Here is a 12,799-nt window from a genome sequence, read left to right on the forward strand (position 1 = left end):
GATAGGGAATATATTATCGGCTAATCATTCAACACATCACCACCACGTGATGCCTAAAGAGGGAGGAGAAGACGAAGGAATACATTATCGGTTAATTACTGACACGTTACTACCACGTGATGCCTAAAGAGGGAGGAGAAGACGAAGGTTTCTTTGTCATTTATGACCAGAAAGACAATCACAAGCTTCCTTCTTGGCATTTATGATCACAAACTTCTTTTTTGTCCTTTACGATCATGTATAAAAGCTCACACAGAGAAAAAAAACTAAGAATTACTTGCACTCGCACTTGTACACCTCGAGTTACTAACTTAAACGTCAAACGAATCGGATCAACAAATCTCTTTCCCCTGGATTGCTTGAATCGGATCAACAAATCTCTTTCCCCTGGATTGCTTCAAGCCCTGTAGAAAACAAATCGGGAAGTGTTGCCAACCCTATAATTGAACCCGTGGAGTGATGACTTGAATCAAGTTGACGGATTGATTTTACTCTCTACAACACAACACAGCAATGACAGAACTCGCACTCAGATAACACTCTTGGATTTGGTCTAGTAAACAAAAATAGTTTAACCTGATAATTCAAAATAACTTTTACATGGCCTATAAAACGACAATAAAATCCTTAGCTTAATTAATCGTACACATTAGATATCCAACCCAAATTACATCTTAAATATGAACCCTCGTTACTCGGTTCTGCTGTAAGCATTGTCCGCCGACGACGTGTCCATGTCATTTAAACCCAGCTCCTCGTTCTGCTCCCAGGTTCTCTCGTACTCCTCAACTGTCATCGCCGAACATCAAAGGATAAGAAAAGCATGTCATAGTCATCAATACATGTTACAGTACATTCTATGATGTAACGCAAGTGATTTCGGGGTATCAATGGTAATGCAGAATCTTATTGTTGAGAGATTGGTCCTATCAACACATATAAACCAAGACAGTACTGTTAAGACCGAAAATAAATGAATTCGATAAAGTAATTTGTTATTGACAAATTTACTACCATTAGCATATTCTAAAAAAAATGACTGTTTACAGATGAAAAATATGAAACAATTTCAGATGGAAGGATACATATAAAGTTCGAACCACTGGTTAGCCATTTATATGCTGCTTTATTCTTAGATTATATTTTAAATGTTTTTTCAGAGTTGACAGTGGTGTGGTAAAGTGTTGTTATTTTCCTTTAATTAAATTTTTTATTATACGAGCGAGAACTTACCAACAAGCCGCTTGTCATCCTCCACAGAGTCTGTGGTAAAGGAAACAAAAGAACTAGCCAATGCATCATCAATTATCAATGTCCAGGGTTCCTCTAAACTCGTAAGCTGCATGAGAAGCAACATATACATCAAGCCAAAAATGAAGGTTGGCCAATGTTTCTTCACAAATTCTACCATACGTTAAAAAAGAAGGCTAACTGAAATAGATATCAGATCTGTATACCAGAGAATAACAAAGAAATAATTAGCGAAAAAACGTATATTCTTTCATGTAGACTTGTCATGATATGTGCACAAATAGATGGAGCATAGATTTTTTCACTACTTTACAACAAAGTAAAATTCAAATACCTTTGCGAGACTCGACTTGAAATCCAGCCATTTTTTCCTTTTCCAGTCATCACTGCTATCACCCAAAGAAAATCCATGTACTCTCTCAAGATCTGCAAGCAATAACAGTGTTATTATTTCTTCCAAGATTACAAGAGATTTTGCTATTTGTAATTAGTAAAAGATCCCAAAAGATGAAGTAAAAAAGGAAAACCCTGAAACATCCAACATACAAGATCTGCACGAGGCCTATATGCTTCATTTGAAGTTCTATATTTGTAAATATGCCTTTATAGACTTTGTATGGTGTAGAAACCAACTCAAAAAAAAAAAAGAAGCTGGAAACATTAAGATATCTACTTGTGATAAGGTAATTAAAGAGGTGTAACAGAAAAAATTTAGCAACATATGTAATTATTCTGATGATAGAGAGATTAACATGCTTAAGGAGGTGAAAAAGTAAAACTTACTTTCGCTAATTTTAGTAATTAGACCTTCGACTGTTGTGACAATTCCACCTAAAGTGCCACTTGCAAGCTCCAAATCAAGCTCAGGAACTTTTACACTAGCCATGTCCGACTGGGGAAAATTTGAAAGCAGCAACAAGAAGACAAACACTAGTGTTAGGAAATATTGCAGCTCTGCTACAAATGAGAACACTGATGCTTTCGAAAAATAATGTTGTGCATATTATCACATTATCTACTTCAAGACAAACTTAAAAGAATTAGATTCTATAGTGATTTTCGAAGCTTGACGACTACCACCACAGATTTAAACATCAGTCTGTTGTGATGGCACCAGGGACATGGAAACCTCTCGAAGATAATAATTCATATGCAGATGAAGATTGTTTTAATCCTAATAAATAATAATCTTCGATGCATATTTTGAATTAATTGGTTTCTATATAATGTTTTTGAAAAGTTCAATGCTGATATGGGTTTCATTGCAGAGTGCAAGTTATACCAAAATTATGAGTAGATCAAAGCATAGAAGTTCTATTATGATGGTTGCACATCCAAGTCATAGAGAAATGCAGACAAACCTTTATCACATCGCGGCTAAGATCTTCTATGTTCTGCACATACACTGTGATTCTCTTTCCTTTTTCAGGGATCTCACCACCAGCCTTTAACTATTCAGGGCAGCAGCAACAAGTTTAACAAACAAAATTCAGAACTCTCCAACGGTTAAAAACACACAAGAGTTCACGAAAACCTTGAAAATAAAAAAAGGATGAATAAATTTCCTAATATATACAATTTAAGGTAACATCAAACCTCGGAGCTACGATAACCACACATATCACATGTGGTTGCCATCACAACAACTTCTCGAAAGTATGGAATTTCTGCATGTTGTTCAGGAACACAAAATCACGAAACATAATTTAATCAAACATTAATTAGTGTCAGAACAGAAGTTTAATTACAAAGAAAAAAATTACAAATTCACAAAGACTATCACAAACGACAACTTGACACTTTATTTTCCAAGTACCTTTTTCTATTGTACTAGGTAAAGTCCAAAAGCATAAGAAACAAGTTGCTGATTTACTTGAAAAACAAGTTTCAGAACTCTTTCTCATTACTCTTTTATCATTTCTAAAATGTTACTAAAAGAATTCATGATATGTGACGAAAATACCATTCAATGTCATCACTCTATGTAGGAATCTGTTGGCCTTCAAGGATTGTCTGCAAACTCACTAGCAGCCCAACAGGCAATGGGAAAGCAATGGCATATACTAAATAGCTTGAAAAATCTTGCTAGAATACTGATATGTGACTGTCTCCATGCCATTTTTTTCATGTGTTGGAAACCCTAGTCTAGATAGCTCAGTTATCCATTTCAGAATGTAAATAGTGGTTATATGTAATTTATATATTAGCACTTAAACATTATGACAACATAAATAGAACATCGACACAATAAAAAAGGCACGAAGGATATTATGATGAACTAAAAGAAGGATACTAGTAGAATAGAAGCGAGTAACACATCCAGCTGCGCAAGCCCCACATGTTGACGGTAGAGTGTCAACCTGAGAAAAAAAAGAAACAATTAAGATAAAGGAAAGATTACAAGTAACCTTAAAAGAAAAACGTGTCAATCAAACAGAAAAATTTTACCTCTTCTGGTGCTGAGTATCTACACAAGGCTGCTGCAACATCCTCAGCTTTACCCTGGGCAATTGCACGACGGCCAGCAAGAGCTCCAACAGAGCCATGTGGCTCCCTCTGCACTACATTAACATTATTTTCCTCCGCCAAAGCATCCCTATCAACCTGTCTTTCAGGCTCTTCTTCTGGAGATGATTCAACAAGAAAACCCAATGATGCTTGTTGCTCCTTGGTCCTTTCATAAAATTTAATAGACAGCAAAGGGTCCAGAGATGGAGCTAACCTACAATGAATATATAAAATCAAATGGACAACAAGAAACTTTACATGAGACCATTTATAAGGCATAAATCCCAGATCTATCTGTGAAAAAGATACCATGACAAAACCATGACACAGCTTATCTGGCTCATCCTTAGATCCAAAAAAAAATCTCCACAAGCGGGTTATGATCTCTACATCTCTACCTAAAACCTAATATCTACTTTTTTTTTTTTGCTTGCAAAAGTCATGCATTATGTAATAACCAGAAACATCAAAGAGTACTAGAGACATCCATATACTGCAGGAAACTAAGCAACTTTTTTGGACATCGAATGGAATAACAAAACCATTAATGTCATATAACTAAGGCAGCAATGTTAATAGGAGAACTCTTACGGGTTCTCAATGAAACTATTTCCAGCAGGATCATCAAGTATGAAAGTAAAAGCAGCATTTCCTGATACAAGGGATCTCAGTTTTGTCAAGAATTCATCGATAGCTTCAGCAGTGACGGGATCCACTTTCTGCATAAGATGAACTACATACACTGAGATGAATGCAGAATAGTGTAAGCTCAACAAATAGGGAAACAGTGGAAATCCTTGATGTACCTTTCGTTCCTCTTGTAGGGACTCCAGTTCATCTGCAGCATGAACTAGTATCCCTTCTACCTAATAGCATGACAACAAGGCTGGTAAAGTTAGGGACAAACTGAATGTGTACGACCATTACTTAAACAATGCAACATTATACATGGTCGATATGTCTTCAACTCAAGAAAGAGTTTAACATATTCGAATGGATGAATTTTCAGTAATTTTATATTGGAAAATGGTTGCTGCACCATCTTTACTTTTATGTTTAGTTCTCTTGTACATATTCTCAACTAATGTCAAGAACAGAAAAATAATGTCCTCAAGAGCTAGAAGTATAAGGCACATTGCATAATAAAATTTTAATCAGGCATTAGATACACCTGTGACTGGCAACTTATGAATAAGATACTAATTACTTTTCCATTTTAGAAATTTCCACTAATCTTCTATATTTAAACAATCATCCCCTTTTATGCAGGTCACTTGAGTCATGCCTTGTTGAAGCAGAAAAAATTCTATAGAAAATTGCTCCTACAAAAGTTTCTAGAAAATTATCATGGTTTATTCCTTCTGTCCTAACCATCATATTAGATCTTTAAGGTGAAAGGAAAATGACTAATGAGACTAGTTATGAGACACAAACAACCATGTCAACAAAAGATTAAAACAGAAGAGTTATCAATATAAAGAACAACAACAATAATATCATAAGTCCCAATTATTTGGGGTCAGCTACATCAATCTTTTGCCATCATAGAGATATGTAAAAAATCATATGCCTAGTTAAATTCAGAGTACTTAAATCTTTATTTATAGTTTCTATTAAAGTCTTATAGATCTTCCTCTACCTCCCCTCGTATCACTAACATTAATCATTTCACTTTCTTTGACTACCGCATCTAGAGGTCTTTTAAACAAGAATATTATCATTTGGAAAGAGAATTACTGTAGAGAGTCTTCCACGTTGAGATTCAGGAGGAATCTCAAAATCCAGTTCTGGAACCTGTAAATATAGGGCAAGTAAATGTCATTATGTCAATCAGTAACTAAAGAAACAGGATGCACAACTATGCATGCCTAGATACTATGAGATGCAGACCCAGAAGCCATGTATTAGATATAACAATTGCTTGGGTCATTGAAGCTGCTCTACCTAATCCATGGTTGCCATGGAACGAAATTTGTGGGAAATTATGGTATAAACTGGGTTCAGATAGAAAGATAAGTGGCCATAAGTTGATCCTTATGTTAATGCAACTCATGGCACATACTAAGTATTATAATTCTTTTAAGTGCAAATAACTTATAAACCCACTAGAACTACAGTGCAAGCTTTACAAAATCTCACAATTAACAATATGAAGAAAGAGCAAAAAGTTACCCTGATAGTTGCAGAATCAGACTTCACCACTTGCCGATTAAGTATCTACAAAAACAATAATCCAGCTAAGAGTTTTACTAGTTGCAGAAGTAAAATGAGGTTCAAATGGATTTGGTGCATTCCTACTGTACTAGTGTAGCACAATACTATCGAAATTTCAAACCTAACTTGACCATCACATGCAAAATAATCAGATGCATTGAATTTAAATTTGACAATACCTTAACCAATAAACAAAATTTAAGTTTAGCGAGGAAATATCTATTATGAGTATCATGCTAGACAATGAAAAGAAGATACATGATAGAAATATTCTCAGACTAAAGTAAGGGCATCAATCAAACATTTCAAAACATCAATGATGTGCTAAATTGAAAAGGGAAAAAAAAGATGCTAGTGGTACAAAGACAGAGTCAGATGAGCTTCACAATGCTTACAAATGATATAATACACAAATGAGCCATAAATTCAAGGCGAAGAAACCCTATAATAGATGGACTAGGTTCTCCTCATCAGAAGAAAGAAATTTGCAACCATTTTAAAATCATTTAGAAGAAAATCTTGACGAATATAAAAGGTTCTAATTGTTTATGATGCCTAAACAGAAAAAATTATATATTATGACACTTTGGAACATGATCTACAGACCTGAATGAAATTGTGACATCTAAGGTAGCACGTCTCGAAGAACAAAACTAAAGATAACTGAGGGAATAGAAGATGAAGAATAAAAAAACATAGAGGTAAAACTTCAGAAGGCAAGTTGTTGCAATATCATCATAACAAGTTAACAATATAAAACAATAACACAGGATAGAATTCCCTATAACCATACATCAAGGTGTCAGATAACTAAAAGATTATCTTGAGAAACAACAGAAGGAAGAAGCCAAAATCATCATATCATTTAAACTGCAAGTAGAGAAATCGATGCCTGAAGTAGCTAAACTATGATGACACAAAGACTGTTTACAACCTACCAAGTAATAATCACAATAGACAATACAAGCATAAAACTATAATTGTGTTGGTAAGAAGAACAAAGAATAAGTATGAAGTCAATTGTTGTTTTCAACCACTTCTTTTTAAGTTTTAAGATAAATAATTCTGAAATGTCAAAATGTACCTTTTTATCCATTCTTCAATGTCAACAATGTAAAACAATATATACCCCTGAACTCCGAAAACAAATTCACAAGAGCTACTTCCTCAATAGTCAGCATCAGATTAAAACTATTTATATAATTCTGCACCAAAATTAACATTATGGATGCTTGAGAATTTCCTGTCACTATTATTTTCATTTAAAGGATAATACGGTTAAATAACATTTGATTGTTAGGAAGGAGAGATGTTAACTCAAAAGTGACATCTAAAGTAGCCCATTCAACAACAAAAAGATCACCTAAATAATTAACTAGTGTACTTAAGGAAAAAAGACTTTCTAGGAAATCACCAAACATGAACTGAATACCAAAGTTCAAAAATAAAAGGCGCCAATGCATAGCCTCAAGAGAGTAAACATAAGTAGCCATATTCCTATAGGCAAAGAGATAATTTCTATGATTCAAACGCTCATCCAGGTCGCAAAAGAACAATCCTACCATGTCACTAAGACCCACCCTCAACAGAATAACAAAGTGAGAGAATCTAAGTTGAAACTTGTCCCGGAATATCTTAGTTCAGCGAAAGCAAACCTCACTACGCCCTGCAGGCACCTCCAAGCGATAGCAGCATCCTCGAGGCTGGAGCTCACCAGCAAACTGAACCTCATTATTCCTAATGACGATTACAAAAATCAAGAAATAACTCAGTTCACCAAATTTTAATTGAAAAGAACATCTGAAATAATTGTGCAGCGACCATCTCTCTTTCCGAAAAAAATCGTGCAGTACCTCTCGTTGCAGTGTGGGCACTCAAAAGCCATCAACACAATCTGCATAGAAGATCAGAAGCAAAATCTTGCAATAATTTCTCTATCAATATATGAAAATTTCTAGTAAGAATATCTTTTTTTGTCTTTATTCTACCTCTCTAAAGTGCGGAATCCGAGTGAGTAGAAGCCTCGTCGTGCCCTGAATCGAAGACAACGCATGTAACAATCAAAAAATTCCAAGCTACGAGAACAGTAACATCAAAGACAGCATCGGATTCTGTGAACCGTGAAGATAAGAATTATTCAATCTCGACACCAAGATAATGGGGCTCAAGGAGATTACGTTCTCGCCGCAGCGCATGCAGAGGGACTCAATCTGGTGAAGCGGCGCGACCGAGGCCACCTCCTCCTCCTCCACCGCTGCGACCGTCTCCGCGGCGGATCCGATGTCGACGAGCGTACCGCCGTTCTCCATCTCAGTTCCGGGCGCAAACTTTCGTCTCCGCTCTTCCGCGTCTTCTTTCACCCTCGCCCACTTCGATTCGCCTCCCCGCTTCGCAACGATAAAAACCTAGTAGCTTCCAGAACCGGACCAGGATATCCCGGTCCGGCTCGACATCTCCAGATTTCTCAGTCGAACCGAACCGAACCGAACCGTCTTAAACGGAAACCATATGCGCTCGCTGTCCGAACCGCTTAGCTAATTCTCAATAATAGCTTATTTTAATTTTCTTCGAACAAAACATTGTAGCAGCACTCGTTGTTTCTCGGTTTCCTGTAGACATATAATCTCGCAGCTGTTGATGACTATCAAATAGGCAAAGTTATAGCTTGATATTTAATTGAGCCATCCACAACAAGATAGACTTACGACAGCGTGGTTGCAAAGGCAGACTTGCTGCTAAAGAACAAAAGTAAGAATTTTGACCTGTACAAAATTAAGCACAATTATCATATCATATATATTGATAAGATGAGAAATTAGTTGGATGCCGAATGCACCTACGAATCTCATGGAACTAAACAAATTTGAAACAGTACAATCAAAGCAGTGATAGCAATGAGAAACATTTTCCTTTTTCATCAAGATGAACAAAAGGACCAGAATTTATGAGCAACAATTCAACTTGTATGACCAGCTTCAGCACAACAAAGTAGAAAACAAGCCTGTGAAGGACATAGGATGCACGACGTTGATTTAATATAGTTGAAGCTTAAGCCCACATCAACCATGTAGCTATTGTTCATTAGACACTGTAATCATCAAATTGAAGCATCCTCTCAGGCTTCAAGCCCACAATACCAGATGGTGAACATGGAAGCCTAACACCTGAAAACACTATGTTGCTTGCATAAAGAAGCACAACATTGAGGATGAATCCCAGCTTTGAGAGCAACCTCGAGTTTGGCACTAAAAGATCATTCTGAATCACTTAATGGCTGACAAACAGGAAGGTAATATGTGTCGAGCTGCCAGTATTTCCGTTTCACACCTTCCCATACCTCCTCTGTCAAGCAATCTTTTACAGGCAAGGGAATAAATTGAGTAGAATAACCTAAATTTCCAAGTTCTAATGCAACTAACTGACAGTAAACTACATGGAAAAATGCATTATCACCGCACAGCCCATTGAAGTATGAGTATACACCTCCGGGCTTCAGTAGTCTAGGAAGATGTTGGTGAAATTGCCTCAAGTCCTCATAATATTCTCCGTAAGTGTCAAAAAATACTCCTGCAGGATAAGAATATTATAGCATTGAAACGAAACCAATAGTACGTTGCACAATCAACCAAAGCCTCGGAACATAGAGCGATATGCCAAGTCACAGACATTAAAAATTTTCCACAGATATTTCTCCAAATAGAACCAAATGAATGTCATAGTAAAACAACACATAAAATATTTTTATATCTATTTCAATGGCATAAGTACCGTACTGATGTATATTACAGTCAAGTGCAAGTCTATATACTGTTTTTAAATCCTTGATTTCAACTTTATTGTTTGAGACTTAGGAAGTGATTAAGATGGGACTCTGAAGATTATGGAAAACCATGAGTATCTCCTGTGGACATGAAAACCAAACCAAGACATCAATAAGTGGTGTTAGACTTAGCTGCTCATGGACTAGCCAAACTTCTGGGTAGAACCCATGCCTTTTTATTAGGCTGCTCAGTTTTTATTAGGCCCACCTTTTTATTATAGAATACATATTTATATTGAGAAGATATAACATTATACAATTACATATTATATTCTTAACACAGGCCGTCCATGGCATGGCACAAACTGGCTTAACATTGGTTGGCAACCTGCATTATAGAACCATGACTCCTATTTAACCTCTACATCCACATAGAGAAATACTATGGAATCCATCCCATGCAGAGTTAGGCTAGTTTGAACAATTTAGACTTGATTATGTAGTGGAGTAAAATTAGTTCCTAAGAAATCAAAATTCCTGAAAGTCTAGGAAATTGCTAGAAAAATTGGAGACAAAAGGTTCATGATTTAAGTGGTACAAAGCTTTTTACCTAAAAGACTACACATGAAGGGGTTCATATAGGGCCAACATTAAAGTATAACCAACAGGTAGTGCACAGTCTGAAACAAGTATATCCTCTGGTTCCAGGCATTACATTCCATCCATAAGGAGCTCAGAACGAAAGGTTGTATCAACAACATCAAAATCAGGCAAGTTCAAGTCCAAGCAAACGGTTTGGTTTTGCTTCTTTGCCAACAGCCACAGTAACATGCTCTTGCAGAGGAGAAAGTTCATCAAATTTTAGTGCTATCCAATAGCCAAATGAGGATACTTCAGTAAAGATGAAACATCAACAATCATTCAGAATTACATATGTTGGTACTTGGCAATGGTGTTCTACTACTCTGGTGAAATCCTTGTTTTTTCCTATTTATTCTATGAAGAATTCAGTTCTGTTTATAGTTACAATCACACAAAACAAAGCAAAACTTTTTTCTGCTAATTTTACTACTTACCATTCACCACCACTTGCAAGATAACATAAGAAATACTTTTTTTAACAATCCTATGAGAAAGCATGTACTTGGTGATGGTGTTCTTGTATTATAATAAAAACTAATTTTCCCATTGATTATTGAAATAACAAACGCAGTGACTCTTCTTTCATAGGGTGCAAATATTAATGATTTATGATCATATAAACAAAGTAGAGCTTACCTTTTTGCACAATATTAGTATTAAAAGATAATATAAGAAACATTTTGCAGCACAAATTTAGAACTCAATGAAGATATTACCATCATAAGACTCAAGCTGCGGAAGAACATCCTGCCACCGTCCAAAAACAATCTTCACATTCTCCTTCTTCCCCCAGCCTGAACGCAGCATCCGCTCATACACTTCCGGATGCGCCTCCACAATCGTGTGCTCGACCGGCCCGTACCTCTGAATTGCCTCGTCCACAAGCCCCATCCCAAACCCCACGTTGAGCACCTTCCCACCGCCGCCGCATACGGCCCTCGCGTGTGCCTCCATCAGCGGTCTTTCCCACTCCATCATCACCGCCTTGCTCTCCGAGTCCATCAGCTTGTCCTCGCTGAAGGACACCCTGTCCTCCAGGTAGTTCAAGCCGCCTCCTTCCTTCTCGCCGTTGCGCTCCGCCACGCGGGCGATGGTCCCGAGAACGAGCTCAGCCTGGATGCCGGCGTTGAGGAGAACGTCGAAGGCCTCCTGATGGGCGTGCTCCATGGCAAGGTCACCGGCGGAAATGTTTGATGGCGAGAGGGCATTCCACGGTGCACCGGCGGAAAGGAGGAGTCGAGCGGAGTCGGCGTGGCCGTGGCGCGCGGCGTACATGAGGGGCGTCATCCCGCTTGCGTCGAAGTAGGTGGGGTCGGCACCGGCAGAGAGGAGGTCGCCGATCTTGGCGCAGTCGCCTTCAACAGCCGCCTCGCAGAGCTGTTCCTCCGCCGACTTCGCCATAGCGTGGTTGCGAGGCTACTCTCTCTTCCTCGTGGGCGAAGCTGATGGAAGCTGGATTAGGGCGGCAAAGATGTCAGGCCGATTCCGGACCGGCCGAACCATACGATCATAATTTGTGGAATCGGGCAGCTGACAACGGGTCGGATTTTTCCGGGCATGCAGATTTATCCGACCCAATTAATGGAGTTGGATTCGGTTCCTAATGTACGGCAATTCACGGAGGGTTAAAGGATGACAATATAAATTATTTTTCTTTTATTACGGGAAGATACTTCGATAATTCAAATCCATATGCATACTATGATTGTCTGAGCTACATCTGAAATAAAAATATCTCAAGGAGATTGTTCGATATGTCTCCCAAGTAAAAATGTTGAGTTTTCATAAAAATTATTTAAAGTAAAAATATTTATATATTAATCCGAGTTGATCTTCAATGCTAAAAAGATGAACTTCTATACACTATAATAAAGGAATAATATATTATGAGAAATATTTTTTAAGAAACAACTTTTAGCTATCTTGACTTTTTTTTTTTCGCGGAGACAATTTATAATTGTCTGATTTGAACTAATATCTATACGGACAGACCAACGAGGGATAATTTTTCTCTTTAATTTCATCGATGGAAGACACATGTTGGATGGTGATTAATCGATAATATCTTTTTATATTAATTTTAATTAATACTTAACTTATAATAATTAGTAGAGATTAATTATGATCAAAATAATATAATTTAAATTTCCTAATTATTGATATTCTCTTGTTATTGAATCATTAATAGGTGGGTCGATTAATCAAATCATATATTAATATATAAAAAAAATTATATTTATGTACTATATTAACCATGATATATATATATATATATATAGTAAGCCCGACAAAACCGATTCTAGTCAAAGGGATGATCCACGTACACAAGATGCATTAAAATCAAAACATTACCAAATTCTTCATGATGTATACAATTGTCTCATAAATCCATGCGTATTTAGCTTTTTTTTTTTTCCCAAACTT

The 12,799-nt window shown here is 36.8% G+C and overlaps 2 protein-coding genes across 3 annotated transcripts; both read right to left on the reverse strand.

Moving 5' to 3' along the window:
• Positions 1-514: 514 nt before the first annotated feature.
• LOC103997355 (uncharacterized) lies at positions 515-8,376 on the reverse strand. Its single transcript, XM_009418539.3, has 16 exons — positions 8,151-8,376; positions 7,962-8,006; positions 7,827-7,867; positions 7,629-7,710; positions 5,932-5,976; positions 5,497-5,553; positions 4,566-4,625; positions 4,351-4,478; positions 3,700-3,973; positions 3,545-3,611; positions 2,848-2,918; positions 2,613-2,702; positions 2,035-2,143; positions 1,586-1,677; positions 1,234-1,339; positions 515-789 (listed from the first exon to the last, which is right to left on the reverse strand). The coding sequence occupies exons 1-16, from the start codon at positions 8,280-8,282 to the stop codon at positions 692-694; spliced, it is 1,497 nt and encodes a 498-aa protein (XP_009416814.2). The 5' UTR covers positions 8,283-8,376; the 3' UTR covers positions 515-691.
• A 20-nt stretch (positions 8,377-8,396) lies between these two features.
• LOC103997354 (protein arginine N-methyltransferase 2) lies at positions 8,397-11,873 on the reverse strand. 2 transcript variants are annotated; one of them, XM_065168726.1, is made up of 4 exons: positions 11,092-11,873; positions 9,457-9,540; positions 8,679-8,735; positions 8,397-8,582 (listed from the first exon to the last, which is right to left on the reverse strand). In XM_065168726.1, the coding sequence occupies exons 1-4, from the start codon at positions 11,774-11,776 to the stop codon at positions 8,515-8,517; spliced, it is 894 nt and encodes a 297-aa protein (XP_065024798.1). In that variant the 5' UTR covers positions 11,777-11,873; the 3' UTR covers positions 8,397-8,514. The 2 variants fall into 2 exon arrangements, with proteins under 2 accessions (XP_065024798.1, XP_009416813.1); XM_009418538.3 differs by lacking the exons at positions 8,397-8,582; positions 8,679-8,735 and having other exon boundaries at positions 8,963-9,540.
• Between the last annotated feature and the right edge of the window lie 926 nt (positions 11,874-12,799).

The sequence above is a fragment of the Musa acuminata genome, chromosome BXJ3-9 (genome assembly GCF_036884655.1).
Source record: "Musa acuminata AAA Group cultivar baxijiao chromosome BXJ3-9, Cavendish_Baxijiao_AAA, whole genome shotgun sequence".
NCBI lineage: Eukaryota > Viridiplantae > Streptophyta > Magnoliopsida > Zingiberales > Musaceae > Musa > Musa acuminata.